Below are 19,114 nucleotides of genomic sequence, written 5' to 3'. Positions count from 1 at the left end.
GGGCTTCCAAACAACTTTGGGGCAGCTAGCAAGTCTGCCAAAAAGAACAACTGCTGGCACTCAGCTCAGGTCACCCAGCTCTGCCTGCCTGGAATCTGCGCTCTGCATAGACCATGATCTGGGTGGACATTTGTGGGAGCGGCATCTGGGGACATGAGAAAGGTATCCTTTCTTTTTCACTCTTTTCTCACTCCTCATGCCTGTCTGCTGCTTGCTTTTATGGTAGATTCAGGCCAGATCTCTCCATCAGATACAATGTATTGGAAGGATTTGCAGTAGGAAAGGATGTGCCATAAGTTTGACCAAGGGATAGATAGGGAGAGAAGAGGGAAATGGAGTGTATGTAACTTGGCTGTTCTGATCTATATACAAAAGAAATCATACATATTGGAAGAACAGGGTACAATCATGGCTTGAGTCCTTAATTTATGTGGATCTTTCAGTGGTGCTTTAATTTTGGAAAGAATTTTGTGTTAATGTTTTATGTATACAAATGTATTTTGTGCCAGTAATTTTCACAGAAGGTGGAGGGTACAAGGAAAATACTTGTAAGAGGGAGCAGGCAGGTAAGAGAAATAGAGAGCAGTGTTTGAAAATAATGATGATCCATGTGGATGTTCTGGCCTGCTTTACTATGGAAGTCGGGGTGAGCAAAGGGTGTACCTAATGAGACCATTGTCAGGTCTTTCCACCCATACCACCCCATCACTTTCAAAGACTCAGTTTGGAAATAACTAGAAAAGGCATACGTTTGGATTAGAATCTTCAATTTGAAGAAATATTTAGTGAGAGGACTAAAGGAGAGGGCAAGTTTGTTTTGAACAAAACATATATTTGTATTGAATACAAACAGATCTATTTGTATTCATATTGTAGAGCATTGGAGGGAAGAGAAATGTTGAAAGCATGGTAGCTTTGCAAAGCCTTCTTTCAAGTCTGTTGTAGAGGAGGCCCGGTCACTGCTTTGTCGTTATAAGCACACATATTTCTTTTAGAGTGCATTCAGCACAGTGATTGCTTTCATTTTGAAGGACTGCTGTCTGGAGCTGAGAGAGCAGGCAAGGCATAGCAGGCATGGCAAGCTGAGTTCTCAAGTTACATCAGGTGGCTGAAATTGAGAATCTCCACCCCTTTATGCAAATAGAATGGCACCACAGGCTGATGCAAGCCCACTATGGAGCAGCAATCTGGAATGACAATTGGCCCTCCCTTTCTCACCCAGTCTGAGCAGTTAAAACTGCAGACTCCCTTCTGCCTGGGCAGAGAACATTGCTGCATAGCATGGGCAGTGAGGTGGAGACAGCTCAGTTGCTGTCCATGGAGTCCCTGGTTTGGGCCCTGGAGCAGCCCCTTTGCAGAGCCACTCTTGGCAAGCTCCCTGTGCATGATGGCTGTAGGTGGGGGGAAGGTGTCTGGAGCACCACGGCAGCAGAGATGGCTGAGAAAAGGATCAGGGGACAAGGGGCCACACCCCATTCAGAATGAAGGGCAGCACTTAGAGGTGAGTGAGGTCAAATGGTGGTGTGGGGCCTACATCCCAGAATGGATGAAGTTACAGTGGTGTTTTGGGGAAAGAAGCTGGAGGCATTTTTGCTGGAAGTTTTGTAGCAGAGGTCATCCTCCTGAGAAAGTCCTTTTGAGGAAGAGAGACAGTTATGGTTCTTTCTCCTTGTTTTTTCTTTTAGTATATTGATTTAATTGATATCCTGTGGAGACAGGATAGTGATCTTGGTGCTGGGTGTGAGATTTTTTACTACAGGCACAGCAAGAAGGAAAACAATGTGGATAAAGAACCAAATAACGGGGAGGAATGTGGGGATGGATGGAGGAAAAGAGGGGGCAGCATCACTGACAGAACTGTGGTAGTGAATGGCGAACCAGGAGAGAGCATCCCTGCACAGGTAAAAACACCCCTAGTGGGGAAAAATCTTTCCTACCATTCTGAGATTGTTCTTCATAACTGCCCAGTAGAGGAGATTGGAACCTGTAGTTCAGACCCTTTTCTGAAAAGTAGACTGTCTCCCATATTTTTTTTGGCTACTATTTTTATGTTTTCTTGATATGTAGAATTATTTATATGTTTTTATGTGCTTACATATTAAGCTAAACTGAGCTTTTGGAATAGGCTAGGAAGATAATAGAAAGATGGCACCTCATTACTTAGGCCTCAGTGGCTTTATGAATAGAGGCTACACTCAGTCTGTCCAATATCTTCTGGTTATAATTCACATGCAGGGCAGGGAGCAGCCCTCAGGAGGCTAGAATAGGCTCTGGGCCATTGATACTTAAGGACCCAGCAGCACTGTTCTTTGGGAAGCAGGTACTCAGAACAGTTTTACATTGCACTGTTTGTAGGCTGCATCCAGTATTACACCAAGAAGTAAATGGAAGTTATAACTTGAATTGTAACACTTAAGTTTCTCTACAATTTCTTTGCTGCTGCTTCTTTTTTTGTGGGATAGGTTATGAGAGAGATGAGGTCAGAGTGAATGAACTGCAAGTACTTGAGCATGAAGTACAAACTGGACAGGGCACTTGAAATTCTTCCCATTATATAAAATAAATAATTACCATTTGAGAATAATTAATTTTCAAATGTTCCTTTTGATCAAATATATCTGCGTTTGAACACATTATACTATTTTAGACTCAGGGTTGGAACACCTTAAGCTACAGGTTTGCACATGGTCCCACTTTCTTTTTCCTGTCATCCAGAGCACCTTCTGACTATAATTGCAGATAGTTGCTCTGCAAATGAGATGGGTGGTCTAAAAATTTGATAAATGACAAAAATGATTGTAGAGTTCACTGACATTTTAAGACAGAAGACCTAAAAACTGAAGTGTAAACTCTAAAAGAGACATAACAAAGGTTTTTTTTTTCTCATTCAAGGTTTTTTGTTTTTTATTACAAATGTATACGTATTATAGGAACAAAGAGTTCTCCGGGTCTTTTCTTTTACATCCTCTCAATTACATAGTCCTTTTTACATCATGGTTTTGTTTTCACTTTCAGTGAAATTATTCTCCAGCTGATGGCGCAGGACGTTCCAGAAGTGGGTTGTTACATATTTATCTGCCCAGAGACTGAGTCATAGTTTAAGCCACGCTTGAACTATCCTCTCCTGCTTGGCTCCAATTCTGACTCAGTTTTTGCCTGAGAGAGATGTAAAAAAACTTTGCTTGTGAGTTTTAAGTGTGTTTGCTTTTTTTTCTCCTTTTTGGTTCTATTTTGGCTTCAATTGGCTTTCACAAAACAATTCAAATTGATTTTGTAAATTCCCAATTGGTTTTGGTCTAAATTGATTTCAATTTTACAATTTGGAATAGCTCCCCTGTGTCAGGAGGAAGTGCTGCTAACAGCTCTGGAGTTTGGGGCTCAGATAGGTTTTTTTTTGTGTTCGGCGCAACATGGCTTGTTTTTTCATGCGGCCGACCTGTGTGATCCAAAGTTGCTGCTGGGGATCAGCGGCTGGGTTGGATCGTCGGCAGCGCTGAGGAGAGCGTGGATGCATCGGAAGAGCGTCTGTGACTTTGGGAGGCAGCGGCTGTGATCGGTGGGGCCGGGCACTCTGGGCGCCATCTTGTTCAGGGGCAGCAGCAACGATCGGCTTTGCCGGGCGCCATCTCGTCGGTCTCACTGGGGGCCCTGGGGGCGGCTATTTTGTCGAAGCCATGAGGCGGTGGCCATTTTGTTGGAGCCACGAGGCAGTGGCCATTTTGTTCTTTGGTCACGAGGGCGGCGGCCATTTTTGTCATCGTCGAAACAGCACAGTTCATTTGGGGCTGTTGGCTTACCTTGAACGGTCGCATGGAGCCGGGTGGAACAGTTGCCAGGCCGTTTTCTCCTGCATCGTCTTGAGTGACAGTATTGTGAGTACCTGCAAGTGTGTGTGGAGCACGATGGCAGATTCCTCTGCTAGGCCTGAAGGCCCCTCTAAGGCTGCCTCATCTTCTTCTTCAAAGAAGGCACAAGCAGGCCATAAGAAGAAGAAGGCATCCTCGGCTCAGCGAACCCCCAAGGCTTCCCTGGGACAGGAAGTCAGTAAACAGCAGGGCAAGGCCCAACCTGAGGGTAGAGCAGAGCATGCCAGGCTTAGCAGCGGAGACAGTGTTTCCTTGCCTCTGCCACGGTCCCCATCTTCCTTGAAGGCGGTTCAACTCTCCACCTCTCCCTCTCCTCCCAGGCTTTCAGTTTCTCCGAGGGCTAGTTCTATTTCCCTTCCTCTTTCAGCTATAGAAGGGGAGGAGGAAGCTGGTCATCCTTTTGCATGCTTAGAGCCTGCTACAAGACCAGCGCAGAAACAAAGACTGGCACCTAGGCTGGGCCCCAGCCATGTGGAAGATGAATTTGGTGATCTTCCTGATAACATTCAATATCTTATTCATCGGGCCATATCTCATGGCATAGCTTCAGGTCTTCAGCAGCATCAGTCTCAGGCAGATTTAGAGATTATGGCTGATTGACGCCAGACTGCACAGGCACTGCCTACTCACGCTAGCAGATCGTAGAGGGCCGTGTCCCCCTCACTGCATTTTCCTGCGTTTTTGGGCCTGTTTCCCTGGCCTTGTTATGTTCCTTGCTATTCAAGGCCAGGAGCACGGCAGATCTGGGAATGGAAGCGGAGCAGACAGTCGAGGCCTCGACGTCCAATAAAGGCTCTAGCAAAAGTGGCCTGTTCGCTGAACCTGCTGCAAAAAAGGAGGAGATTCCAGCACCTAAATTGTTCCTGGATGTAGTCCAAAAACAATGGGCGAAGCCAGGTACCTTCCCAACCCCAGGTGGGAACGATATTTCTATAATATGGAATCTGATTTTTCCCAAGCCTTGCAGGTTCCAGTGGTGGATGCTCCTTTGGCAGTCTTGGCGTCTCCGTCTTCCCTGGTCGCCGGCAATATAGCAGACAACTTGAAGGCGGAGGATAAGAGGACTGAACTGACTTTACATAAGACATTTCAGGCTGCGACATGGGTGATTAAGGCCACTTCTTCCGCATCCTTCTTCAACCGCATGACGTTGTGGCTTCAACAGATGCAGGAAAGGGTCACTTCGCATGTTGTATGCTTACTGCAAGATATCAGCAAGGTCATCGCTGCCACCCAGTTTTCGGCGGACGCTACTTTGAACGCTGCTAAATTTGCCTCCAGGGCTCTTTCTTCCTCTGTTTCAGCTAGGAGGATGCTGTAGCTCCGAAACTGGCAGGCGGACGCCAAGTCGAAGTGCCGATTGGCTGCAGCCCCATACACGGGGAAGAACCTGTTTGGTGAAACCTTGGACCTGATTCTTATTGAGGATAAGAATAAACGTAAGGTTTTGCCTACCACGGCTAAACGTCAGGAACATCGTTTTACACCTTACACATGTAGGCCTAACTTTTGGGGTTCAGATAGTGATTATCAGTACCAAGACAGGGGGTTTCAGCCTCGCCAGGACAGGGCCCAAGATAGGTCTTCTTTCCGGGACAAGCCACGGTTCCAGCCACAAACTAGGCCCTTTCAAGGGGCAAGCGGACGCCCTTTCCGCAGAAACAAATGATTTGGCTTCAGAAGCTCCTATAGGCAGTTGCTTAACGTTGTTTGCTGACCTGTGGGAGAATATTACTTCTGACCTTTGGGTCTTAAATACAGTCAGATTTGGCCTTCAATTTGAATTCCTTTCCACATCCCTGAACTTCTTCCAAACCTTCACATCCTCCAAATGTGAGCAAAAGAGGAAATTGATGCATCTAGCCATTGCACACTTGGTGGAGATCCAAACTATAGAGTTGGTTCCTCAGGATGAGAAGGGCAAGGGGGTTTACTCCAACCTCTTTGTGGTTCCGAAGTCTTGGGGGGGTGGGGAACGGAACGATTTTGGATCTTAAAAGATTGAATTGCTATTTAGTATATAAAAGATTTAAGATGTCTTCTCTTCGCTCCATCCTTCGGGGTCTCCGGGATGGTGGTTTCCTGGCCTCCATAGATATAACGGAGGTTTACTTACATATAATGATCCTTCACCAACATAGGCAGTTCCTTCGGTTTTCTTACGCTGGTATTCACTACCAGTACAGGGCTCTTCCTTTTGGGTTAGCATCGGCCCCCAGGACCTTTACTAAGGTACTGGTGGCCCTGGAGGCCTATCTCAGATCCGTTCCAGTTAGACTTCAATGTTACCTGGATGACATTCTCATCCAGGCAGATTCCCCGGCTCGGTCTCTTCAGGACCTCCACCTGACTATTGACACCCTGCAGATGTATGGCTTCTCAGTTAACTTTGAGAAGAGCCATCTGACCCCCACTATTAAGTTACTACATCTGGGGGCAGTTATCGACACTGCCACTGGAATGGTATTCCTCTCTCAGGAACGCAGGGACAGCCTAGTAAAACTGGTTCGTCAGGTTCAGAGGGAGAGGCGTGTTCCCATAGTCACCCTGTCAAAGTTGTTAGGGAAGATGATCTCTTGTATAGACCTTGTCCCTTGGGCAAGACTTCATGCTAGGATGCTACAATGGTTCCTTCTTCCTTACCAGAGGAGCAAGCGTAGCGCCTCCTGTGCTTTTGTCAAAATTTCTCTGCAAGTGTGACTCTCCCTGAAGTTGTGGGCATCCCCAGCGTTGTATACAGGGTGCGTGTTCAAGGAACTGCAGAGACGCACATTGACCACTGATATGAGTCTGTATGGATGGGGTGCCATCCTTGATACTCACCTGGCCCAGGGCCACTGGTCCCATGCAGACCTTCAACATAATATCAATTGGTTGGAGCTATGGGCAGGTCATCTGGCGCTTTGCCAATTTCAGACTCTTGTAGAAAACCATCATGTCCTGCTGCTGATGGACAATGTGGCCGCAAAGGCGCATGTGAACAGACAGGGTGGGACGCATTCCAAGGCTCTCTGGGAAGAGTCTCAGAGGCTGGGCCACTGGGCAGAGCAGTACCTGTTATCCATCAAGGCACAGCACATCTCCAGGGAGGTGAATCACCAGGCAGACTGGCTCAGCCGGGCCATGGTGGACTAGACAGAATGGCAGCTGGATCCAGAACTGTTCGGGGAGATTTGCCAAAAGTTCGGGTTGCCAGAGGTGGACCTCTTCACAACCCCGGAGAACGCCCAGCTTCCCAGGTTTTTCACTCAGTTCCCGACTCCGGGAACGGAGGGGAGTAGTGCCCTACGCAGCCAGTGGCCCCAGGGATTGCTTAAACACGTTCCCTCCCCTTCCTCTAATTCCAGGGGTGTTGGGAAAGATAGTGTCAGAGAGGGCGGAGGTCATCCTGATCACCCCTTACTAGCCTCCCAGACCTTGGTTTCTGGACCTAGTAGGTCTGTCCATTGCCAAACCATGGAGGATTCCTCAGAAGAGGATCTCTCTACGCCAGGGGGTGCTGGTCCATCCGGAGCCTCAGTGGCTCCAGTTGACCACCTGCTGTTTGAGAGGCAACTCCTGAGGAAAGCTAACTTATCCTCAAGTGTGATAAGGACCATTGTGGCATCTAGATGGCCCTCCACGGCTAGGATATACAATGCCATGTGGTCGGCTTTCTGCAAGTGGTGTCACACAGAAAACATGGACCCTAAAGGGCCGTCTCTCCCTCACATCCTGGAATTTCTCCAGGATGGCCTGGATAAGGGCCTGTCTCATAACACACTCTGCAGGCAGGTGGTGGCATTGTCCACCATCCTGTTGCTGGACAGCAGGGAGAACCTCGGCTGGCATCCAGTTATTAAAAGGTTCATCCGGGGGGCGGCTAACCTTAGGCCACCGGTGGTTCACAGATTCCCATCATGGGATCTGACTACAGTCCTCTTGGCTCTTCTTAAAGATCCTTTTGAGCCATTGAGGACTGCTTCCTTGCAGTGTCTCTCTCTCAAAGTTGCCTTTTTGGTAGCCATCACGTCTGCAAGGTGCATTTCAGAGCTAGGAGCTCTCTCAGTGAGGGAAGACCTCTGTGCGTTTCATCCCAACACTGTGGTGCTGAGATTAGACCCCACCTTCATTCCTAAGGTTAACTCATACTTTCGTAGGGCTCAGGAGATTGTTCTCCCGGACTTTTACCCCAATCCTTCTCATGAGAGGGAGATGTCTTGGCATAAATTGGATGTCCGGAGGGCTCTCCTTATATATATTAAGCGAACAGCTCCTTCTCGGAAAACGGAAGCTTTATTTGTTTCATTTCAGCCTTCTGCAGTGGGTTCTAGGGTTTCACCTTCCACCATAGTACGTTGGCTGAGAGCGTGCATCGCACGGGCTTATGAGGCTCAGGGTAAACCTGTGCATCAGGGGATCACAGCACACTCGACTAGAAGCGCTGCCACTATGACAGCATGGAATACTCAGGCCCCAATTGGGGACATTTGCAGGGCAGCTATATAGGCATCTCCATCGCCATTCATAAAGCACTATAGGTTGGATGTGTTTGCATCCACCACGGCATCCTTCTGCCGAAGGGTGCTTCAAAGAGTGCGATACACCATCAGAAACTATGGACCAGTAAGTTCTTCACCCTAAGGACTGCTGCTTTGGTATGTCCCACTTCTGGAACATCCTGCGCCATCAGCTGGAGAAGGGACGTTGGTCCTACCTGAACGTTCTTCTCAACGTGGCACAGGATGGTCCAGATCCCTCCCTGTCAGTCAGGTCCGTAGTCCACTGGGCTGGGTGACCTGCGGGGTAGGGGCTGCTCTTCTCTTGTTCTGTAGGTTGAAGCTATGTCTTCATCGGAATTGGAGCCAAGCAGAAGAGGACTGGAGGCGTGGCTTCAACTATGACTCAGTCTCTGGGCAGATGAAGATGTAACAACCCACTTCTGGACCGTCCTGCGCCACACTGAGAAGAACGTTCAGGTAGGACCAACATTCCTTCTCTTCCATTATTTTTCATCTTTATAGTTATTTTTTCTTAATACATAAACAATATCTTCAATTGCCCCTTCAAAGTTACACCAAATTTTCATTTCTTATTTTTTCCATTGGTATATTTTGCTATAAACAGCATACATCCTCTAATTCAATTTAAGCATAGAGAACATTTCTTTCACATTTTACTATCATTTATTTCTTAATTAGTTACATAACCATGACAATCTTACTACTATTCTCTTTAGTCTATTAATGTAACTCTTTTCACCTTTCTTCCTCTTTTAACTATTTTCTCTTGGGCTTTCAAAAATCTCAGTTTTAATTCTTTTCCTTCTTCTCCCCCTTTCCCCTAACTACTTCTTTTTCTTTTCCCTATTTTTGTGGTTAATGTATCTTTTGTGGTTTCTTCTTGGGAGATATCCCCCTTTGTCTACTTTTTCTTTGTAACTGTAAATCCCAGTGAAATCTTCTATCTGCATTTTATTTTCAATTCTTCTTTTTCCCACCTTATCCTCCTGTAACTCATTTGTCCCCTCTTTTACTCCCTCTTCTCCTATTTCTTGTTCTGGATGTTCCCTTTGATTTCCTGGGTTTTCTTTACCAATTAACGTTTCACGTGCGCTTTTCAGCATCACAAAAAATTCATCATACATTCAAATCTCCATTATGCAAGTTTAACTATTTTAACAGATTTTTAAATTTTTGGGTAATACCACATTTAATTGGAAATTTAGGATCTTTCAGATTCTGTTGCTCAACTTTAAAATTAGTCCAGTCCAGTCCAAGTTAAAGTTTCCTTTCTCTTTCACAGCTGTAGATAGTTGCAGTCAAAACAATGGTGCAAAGACAGCTACTCCTTAACAATCCTCACAGTTTCAAAATCTCTTCCTCAATCCAAGGTCACACTGCTGCTGCAACTCTCACTTTTTTTCTCCTTTTCTTTCAAAGTGCCCACACCCTTAATGCAATGCCCTCCCCCCACGCATGTGCGCACAACCCCCGAGCTCCCCTTGTGCATGCATGCAGGCCTCACTGAAGCCTCCAGACTTCCGGCAGGCCTGTTGGGCTGTTTTTCGCCCTCCCCAGGCTTCAGAAAAGCCTCCGGAGCCTGTGAATGGCAAAAAATGGGCCCAACTGAAGTTCGTTTCCGAACTTCTGGTAGGTCCGTTGGGCCCATTTTTCACCCTCCCCAGGCTCCTGAATGCCAAAAATCAGCTGGCCAGCGTGCACATGTGCACTGGAGCTGACATAGGTGGCACGCGTGCCCTCAGATATGGCTCCGTGTGCTACCTGTGGCACATGTGCCATAGGTTCGCCATCACAGCTCTAGGTCATCTGAGCCATCCCTTCTTCTCCCCTATCCCTCCAGGACAGGTTTCAGTCCGAAGACCTCCCGACAGCAGTTTGTCCGGCTGGATTTCCTCGAGGCTCGGCAGAGCCTGCTTTATCCCAGCCGGCCTCGCTGCAACGCTTCTGGCTTCTCCAAGACATAACAAAGTTAAGCCACATTTACCACCACCCCCGCAATTCCCCCAAAACAAAAGCTGCAGAAAATCCTTTTTTTGGGTGGGTGGGTGGGTATTCATTTGGTATCATCACTCTACCCATTGCAGCCCCTGATACAAAAAAACATGTTAAAGGTCAGCTCTTAGCTACCAAAACATGGGCCACCCTATTCCTATTTTAGGTTATTTTTGTTATATTAAGGTGGGTCATATAGCAATCTTCTTTTGAGATCAGGAAAAAAGAACAAGAACATAAGTATTGAATATTAGAAAACCACAGGAATATCTTCATGGTCTGGCCCAGTGGCAGTAAAACAACAATTATTTTTCCTTCTAGGTGCCTGGGGTTGAGGATCAGACAGCCTTGTCTTTGAAGGAGTGCCTTAGACTGCTAGAGGCTACATTTCCCTTTGGGGAAAATTCCGAGGTATATGTTTTCACACTTGATGATCAGTTTAGTTCCCTACTGCACTGCTATGCCTTCCAGATATATTAAACTGCAACTCCAGTAATTTTCAGTCCGCAACAATGGTAATTGGAATTGTGGTAGCTGGGGTCTGACACATCTGGAGGGCATCAGGTTAGAGAAAGCAAGCTTGGTGTTCACTCCATTTGCCAGTTCCACTGACAATTTCAGTCTAGCAATAGCCAGTTTGGTCTAGTGGTTAAGGCACCAGGCTAGAAAGTGGGAGACTGTGAGTTCAGGTCCTGCTGTAGCCATGAAGGCCAGTTTGGGTGACTTTGGGTCAGTCACTCTCTCTCAGCCCAACTCACTTCACAGATATGTTGTTGTGGGGAAAATAGGAGGAGAAAGGTGTGTTGGATATGTTATTAGTCTCCATCTCATGTCCTTGCAACAACCTTGTGAAATGGAGAACTGTGCTATGCTTTGAGTAGAAGGCAATGTTCTGAATTACCCAGGGATTTACTCACCCACAAAGCCCAGTGCCTTGTCCGTTTTACAGTGCCAGTATTGCAATTGAATCCCCCTCCCTCTTTGCTCTTATCCTAGTGTAGAGTCAGGGAGAGTAATACAATACAGAGTGAATCTCACTTATTCCCACTCTTTCATGAGGTTCTCTAGGAGCCTCTTGGCTAATCATTACCTTTTATTCCAACCTATTCACAAGATTTCTGTGAAGGAATATCTATTCATGTATTTATAATGTGTGAAATACATTTAAGTAAATAATAAACCTTGGGAAAGAGGATGGACTGCCATAGCATGTGGCAAAAGCTTAAGAACCTCTAAAGTTCATACACTGAAAGGAAAGAAAAAATGATTTATTACTGTTTTCATGCCACCTAGACACCATTAATTTACCCTGATCTGTTTTGTTTTAGTTTCCAGCTGCAGATGTTCCCAGCCTAACTGACTCTCAGCCAAATGAGAGTGGCCCTTCTGTCATTTCAGATGGGGTCCTGTCTCCCCTTTTGACAGAGGCAGAGTTGCCCTTTGATCTGGAGCAACAGTGGCAGGACCTCATGTCTATCATGGAAACACAGGTGAGGAAAGACAGGTTTCTCCAGTGGTTGCTTTTTCCAGGACCAGTACCTATAGGACAATCTCCTATGCTTGCTGGATTTAGTATTCCTCTTTGTCCTGCTTTCATCAGTTTCATACAACTCATATTTTTAGTCCTAGAAGTGTCTTCTGGAGGCAAATTGTTCCACTTTGTTTTAATTGTCAGGAAATTTCTCCTTAGTTCTAGGTTGCTTCTCTCCTTGATTAGTTTCCATATATTTCTTCTTGTCCTGCCTTCAGGTGTTTTGGAGAATAGGTTGACCCCCTCTTCTTTGTGACAGTATCTGTAATGTAGAGCAGTATCTTTACTCCTGTTAGGACTTTTTTTCCTGTAGCACTTGGTAGTAGTATAGAATGGAACATTAATTACAAAGGGACAAATGCAAAAAATCTGTAGAGTTGGAACTTCCCTAAAACCATCATGTTGAATGTACTCCTCAAAATCAGAAAAATGTGTGGCACCAAATGATTACCAGCAAGATAGTAAATCAGAGAACACCTAAACCACTTGCTAGAGGGGAACGAACCACCCTGGCCCCTTGGTTTACTGAGGAGCTAAGGGTGATGAAACGCCACAAGAGACGCCTAGAGAGTCGTTGGAGATCCTCCCGTTCCGAATTTGACCGAGCACAGGCACGAGCCTATTTGAGGACGTACCTTGTGGCATTAAGAGCGGCCAAACGTCAACATTGTGCCACTCTTATTGCGTCCGCAGATAACCGCCCTGCCGCCCTGTTTCGGGTGACTCGCTCCCTCTTGTTTGAGAGACCGCGGGAAGCCCCTTTACAGGGCAGAGCAGAGGAGTTTGGGAAATATCTACAGGACAAAGTCGCTCAAATCCGGATGGGATGGGCCCCTTTCAGTGGTCCAGTAGAGACGCCCGTGGCGAGTCTTGAGGGACCGCTTTGGGAGGAGTTTGACTCGGTTGCCATCGAGGATTTGGACAGGTTGCGTGGACGTCTGCGACCCACCACATGTTTATTGGACCCGTGTCCCTCCTGGCTTGTACTGGCATCCTGGGAGGTTACGCGCGACTGGCTCCTGGGCCTAGTGAACGCCTCGTTGGGTGAGGGGTCTCTACCGGCCGCCTTGAAAGAGGCGGTGGTGAGGCCCCTGCTCAAGAAGCCTTCCCTGGACCCAACGGACCTAGTCAATTATCGTCCTGTCTCCAACCTTCCTTTTTTAGCGAAGGTTGTAGAGAGTGTGGTGGCACAGCAGTTCCCACGTCACCTGGAGGAAAATGATTATCTAGACCCGCGCCAGTCCGGCTTCCGACCCGGGCACAGCACGGAGACGGCCTTGGTCGCATTGGTTGATGATCTCTGGAGGGCCAGAGATAGGGGTTGTTCCTCTATCCTGGTCCTATTAGATCTCTCGGCGGCGTTCGATACCATCGACCATGGTATCCTGTTGCACCGGCTAGAGGGGCTGGGAGTCAGGGGCACCGTTTTACGGTGGTTTGGCTCCTACCTCTCTGACCGGACGCAACGTGTGTTGGCAGGGGAGCAGAGTTCGACCCGGAGGTCACTCACATGTGGAGTGCCACAGGGATCGGTGCTCTCGCCTCTCCTGTTCAACACATACATGAAACCGCTGGGCGAGATCATCCGTGGTTTTGGGGTGGGATATCATCTGTATGCTGATGATACTCAGCTATACATTTCCACCCCGAACCACCCCAATGAGGCCGTCGAAATGATGTCCCGGTGTTTGGAGGCCGTACGGGTCTGGATGGATGGCAACCGACTAAAACTCAACCCTTCCAAGACGGAGTGGCTGTGGCTTCCGGCCCCCCGGTTCAACCAGGTGTTTCCATCTCTGGCCATTGGGGGAGTGCAACTAGCCCCCATGGAACAGGTGCGCAATTTGGGCATCCTCCTAGATGCCCGGCTGTCCATGGATGACCATGTAACAGCCGTGGCGAGGGGGGCGTTCCATCAGGTCCGCCTGATGCGCCAATTGCGCCCCTTATTGGACCGGGATGCCCTACGCACAGTCACCCATGCGCTAGTGACGTCTCGCCTGGACTACTGCAATGCTCTCTACATGGGGCTTCCCTTGAGATGCACTCGGAGACTACAGTTGGTCCAGAACGCGGCCGCGCGGGTGATTATGGGGAGGACTAGATACTCCCCTGTAACACCTCTCCTGCGCGAGCTGCACTGGCTTCCTGTGGTCTACCGAGTGCGTTTCAAGGTTTTGATTATGATCTTTAAAGCGCTTCATGGCACAGGACCTAGTTACATGCAGGATCGCATCCTGCCCCACACATTCCTACGACCAATTCGCTCACACAGAGAGGGACTTCTCCGGGTGCCGTCCGCCAAACAGTGTCGGGGGGCGACACCCAGGAGCAGAGCCTTCTCTGTGATGGGCCCAGCCCTGTGGAATGACCTCCCCCGTGACATCAGGATTATTTCCGATCTCCGCTCCTTCCGTGTACAGTTGAAGACCCACCTCTTTCAATTATCTGGCCTGGCTCAACCGTAATTTTTCATATTCCTCCTGACTGTCTTTTTTAAATTTTAAATTTTTATTGTATATTGGGTTTTTATTATTGGGGTATGTTAATGGTTTTAATTGTCTAAATGTTGTTCTATTACCTCCTCCGTGCATGTATGTCTTTGTATATATGTATGTTTATATATGTCCTAGTGTACGCCGCCCCGAGTCCTGCCTGGAAAGGGAGCGGCTAATAAATCCAAATTTATTATTATTATTATTATTATTAAAAACAATCCTCAGGATTCTAATCTGTGCAACCTGGGGAGAATTGTTTTCATATGCACAACTGTGCAACATGTCTGTACCCCTCCCTGTCATAGTGTTTCCCTTACCTTATATAACAGGTAACTTACCCACCTCCTGCTTTTTTATTTTGCCAACAGGTTGGTGGCCGGAGGGGAGAATTGGGTACATAAAAATACATTTTTATGTAGAAAATAGCCTTGAGGGAAAACAATAGGTCTTTCTAGATGCTTTCCTGATGGTTAGAGGACCGTAACTAATAAGATTGTTATCTAAAAACAAGGTATTTAATTTCTGATTTGTTTATAGTGAACCCCATATCTGAATTTTTTGTCCATCTAAGTCAGGGGTGTCCAAACTTGGCAACTTTAAGACTTGTGGACTTCAACTCCCAGAATTCCCCAGCCAGCTGGCTGGGGAATTCTGGGAGTTGAAGTCCACAAGTCTTAAAGTTGCCAAGTTTGGACACCCCTGATCTAAGTGGATGAGGAGACTACCATAAATTTTAATGTATATGTTTCCAGGCCAATGTGCCCAGAATACAAGATACTAAGTTCGGGATGAAGGCCAGTATACTCCCCATACTACCTTCTATGCCTCCTATCTGCTCTGGAGGATTGGAGGGTCCACTGGATCAGATTTTATGTGAGTTAAGGCTTGTAAAAGCAGAAGAGGTAAATGTGATCCTCCAATGGTATTCATTCTGCTAGTAGAAGTATAATTCATTTTTACTCTTTTCCTTGGACTCTTATTTTTTAAGTTGGTTGAATTGGGCAATATTGAGAACTGCAGAATCTAAAAAGTCACTCTTTCCTTTGCAGAGCATGGAGGTGAATAGCACAACTCTATATAACAGCTCAAGTGGAAACCTTCTGACAGCCAACTACAGCCTTGCTCCATCCACCCCTATTAACCAGAATGTCAGGCTGCATCAGGCATCGCTAGTTGGCTGCACACAAGACTTCCCTTCCCTGTTCAACTCTGAAAGTGAAAGTCCCTCAGTGGCTGGTGGCTCAGCTTTGTTGCAACTGGTTCCTGATAACTCCACTGGCTTCAACACTTTTGGCTCTACCAACCTAAGTGGGATCTTTTTTCCTCCCCAGTTAAACTGCACTGTAACTGAAACATCTGGGTCTGAACTCCCAGATCCTCTTGGAGGGCTCCTGGATGAAGCCATGCTAGATGAGATTAGTTTAATGGATTTGGCTATTGAAGAAGGCTTCAACCCAGTGCAGGCATCCTGCTTGGAAGAATTTGATTCAGACTCTGGGCTCTCCCTGGATTCAAGTCACAGTCCTGCTTCTCTCAGCAGCTCAGAAGCATCATCCTCTTCCTCCTTTTCTGAGGAAGGAGCTGTAGGCTACAGTTCTGATACTGAAAATGTGGACTTTGAAAATGCAGGAGCTGTTGGGTATCAGCCAGAATATAGCAAGTTCTGTCGGATGAGCTACCAAAATCCTCCTCAGTTGCAGTACCTGCCTTATCATAAGCATGTGGGTCACAATCACACATACAACATGGCCCCTAGGACCTTAGACACTGATGAGTCCCAGCCAGCTAGTGTGGGAAAGAAGAGTTCTAAAGAGAAGCAAGCAGATTTTATAGATAAGCAGATGAGCAGAGATGAATATAGAGCCCGAGCCATGAAGATTCCTTTTCCCAATGAAAAGATCATCAGTTTGCCAGTAGAGGAATTCAGTGAACTCCTGTCCAAGTATCAGTTGAGTGAAGCACAGCTGAGTCTAATCCGTGACATTCGCAGAAGGGGTAAAAATAAGATGGCAGCCCAGAATTGTCGTAAGAGAAAGCTGGACACTATACTCAATCTGGAGCGGGATGTAGATGATTTGCAGAGAGACAAATCAAAGCTGCTCAGGGAGAAGGTTGAATTTCTCAGGTCCATCCACCAGATGAAGCAAAAAATGCAGACCCTCTACCAGGAGGTATTCGGCCATCTGCGTGATGAGAATGGCCAGCCCTATTCCCCAAACCAGTATATTCTACAGCATGCCAGTGATGGCAGCGTTATTCTAATATCACGTTCCTTGGCTGAACAGCAGGGGTGGTGTCAAGAGAAGAAACAAAAAGACAGGAGGAAGTGAAAGATGATGGATATCATTTGGAAAGCATAAAACTTGCTGAATCTGCAACCTGAAGAAGGGCTGAGCCCAGAAGAATTTGGAGGAACATTCATCCCTTCTTATCTAATATACCTTCTCAAACCATGCTAGCTTCCAGCCAATGTATAGGAGCAGACTGCTGGGTAGGGGGGCTACAAGTCTTTAGTGGTGGAATGGCAAAACATGTTGGGAAAGACCTGTGCTTCGAGAAGCCTCAAACCAATTGAACATGAGAGTGAATTACCTGGCATAATGTGTGTGTAGGAGGGGGGAAATCTCAGTAGAGGGTAGAAAATTTGAATTGTTTAAATGTCTTTTTTTTGTAAAGGAAGAAATGTGAAATGGATGGATTGAGGAGATCTAAAAGTATTTTTTTTTCTTTGACTTTCCAAGTCTTGGGTATTTCAGGTAGTTGGTTGGATTTTTTAACTAGTTTGATTCAGCTCAAAACCATGCCTAAAGCTTAATACTTAGCCATGATCTCTTTGTACATCTGTATGTACGTAACTACAGAGGGAGCACAGAAAATTGATTGTACTTAGGAGAGAAGAAAAACATTTTCCCTCAAGCTGAAAGTGTTTTCCATTCAAGGAATTTATACGTACTGCCAGTTTGAACGTCAGCATTTATCATAAATGTTTGGCAGGGTAGGATTGCAAAGGGTTAATAGAATTACTATTCTAATGTATCTTTATCCATCCCCTCAATTGAAAACTTTGTTAAAGATGTCCCTTGCCCACAGAGGAGCCTGCATTAATTCTGGGCCACTATCAAGATGCATTACAACATGATGCTGCATGGTAAAATTGCATACCACAAAGCTGGTCATCAATTTAGTATCCCATTGATTGGCTTAGAGAGACTGCTTTGGGTGAAGGGAACTATAGGGCTAAAGGCAGGGGTGGGTTCCTACCGGCTGCACAACCGGTTTGTTTCACACGCGCTGTGCATGTGCGCTTTCACTTAACTTGTGTGCAGGCCAGGCGTGTGCAGTTTAGCAAAAATTGAACTTCCGCATTGCAAACAAGGAGCAGAGACACCAGCTGAGGAGCAGCAATTCAATCTGCCGCCACTGATCAGCTGGGCTTCAGAAGCAGAAATAAAGGTCAGTATAACCCGTGGGCGGGCAGGCCCACTTTCACAGATAGAGAACCAGTTCGCTCTTGGCTTGCAGTCAGCGCTAACAGTTCGGTCGAACCGGGCCGAACCATTAGGAACCCACCACTGGCCAACGCCGTAGATCTAGAATCTGCAAGGCATCTGACCATCACCATTTGGTCTATAGCACAGCTGGTTTTGCTTCTGTTAAGTGGGCATGCTTGTGTTGAGAGCCATCTACAGCAAGTCTTTTTTTGAATGGGCAGTTTGATTTTTATTATGGTTTGTGTTCCTGTGTTGCTTCCCCTCCCCTGCAGTGCTGTAGAATGAACTCAAGAGTATGCATGTCGGAAAGAAGGGTGGTACTTCCCCTGAAGATCAAAGCTACTGAAGGTTCTTTCTGCCATAAAGACTCAATGTGTTAACTGATTCCACAGCTGGCTTCCCTTCTGTCCTTGGGTGTCATTCCAACTTCCCTCTTCCCATTGAAAAAAAATAAGGTGAAGGATGAGGATAGTGCCTTGAACACAGCTAGCCTCAAGCTCTGAGGCCATCCCTGAAGTACAGCTGGGAGTATTACTGACTTGATCAGCAACTGTAGAGCTAAAATGCCTTTTGGTATTTCCCAGACACTCAGTCCTGTGTACGTGATGATGTATGAGGGCATAACACTGAAATGGGCATCCTCTGGAGGATTGTAGAGATATTATGCATTAATTGGTATAAAGCAGGGCTGTCAAACTCCCGGCCTGCAGGCCAGATGTGTCATGTGCTGGCCACAGCCATGCCTAGTTTAGCGAAGGGGAAAGTCCTGATACGTCATGCAATGCCGTGACGACGTGAGTTTGACACCCCTGGTATAAAGCAATGTTTGCAAACGTGTTATTTTTTGCTTTGACCTTTTCCAGGAAAAACATGAGTGGATAAGAAGAATTTATAGAGTCTTCATTTCGCCTGCTTTTGGAATGAACAGCACAAAACTTGAAGCAAAAAATGTATTGGAGCTGTAACTAGTTGTTGGATGTGTAGGATGGAGCCCTGTTGTGTGCATATGTTAACTTATTTGTGAGGTTTTATTTTGAATGGTTTCTATGATCTGTTGAGAAAGCGAGAGAATGTGAGCACAGGACAAAAATAAAATGGCTTATTCACTATTTGAAAATTGGTTTTGTCTTCTTTACCCAGGACTAAACCCACTATATGTTTATAGCATTGCTCTGATTACTCTTCTGGAACTCTGCTGCCTTAAAGACATTGTCACAATGAATACACAAATGGC

At 46.4% G+C, this 19,114-nt stretch overlaps 1 protein-coding gene across 1 annotated transcript; it reads left to right on the top strand.

The window, feature by feature from the left end:
* Positions 1 to 1,069: 1,069 nt before the first annotated feature.
* LOC309400496 (endoplasmic reticulum membrane sensor NFE2L1-like) lies at positions 1,070 to 18,997 on the top strand. The gene is made up of 4 exons (XM_081969024.1): positions 1,070 to 1,501; positions 10,682 to 10,771; positions 11,689 to 11,850; positions 15,439 to 18,997. Exons 1-4 carry the CDS (start codon positions 1,175 to 1,177, stop codon positions 16,717 to 16,719), a joined length of 1,860 nt encoding a protein of 619 aa, XP_081825150.1. The 5' UTR covers positions 1,070 to 1,174; the 3' UTR covers positions 16,720 to 18,997.
* The last annotated feature ends 117 nt before the right edge of the window (positions 18,998 to 19,114 follow it).

The sequence above is a fragment of the Natrix helvetica genome, assembly GCF_964273705.1.
Source record: "Natrix helvetica genome assembly, chromosome: W".
Taxonomy (NCBI): Eukaryota; Metazoa; Chordata; class Lepidosauria; order Squamata; family Natricidae; genus Natrix; species Natrix helvetica.
Note: the sequence above shows the minus strand (reverse complement) of the source record. Positions and strands in the feature narration are given on the sequence as shown.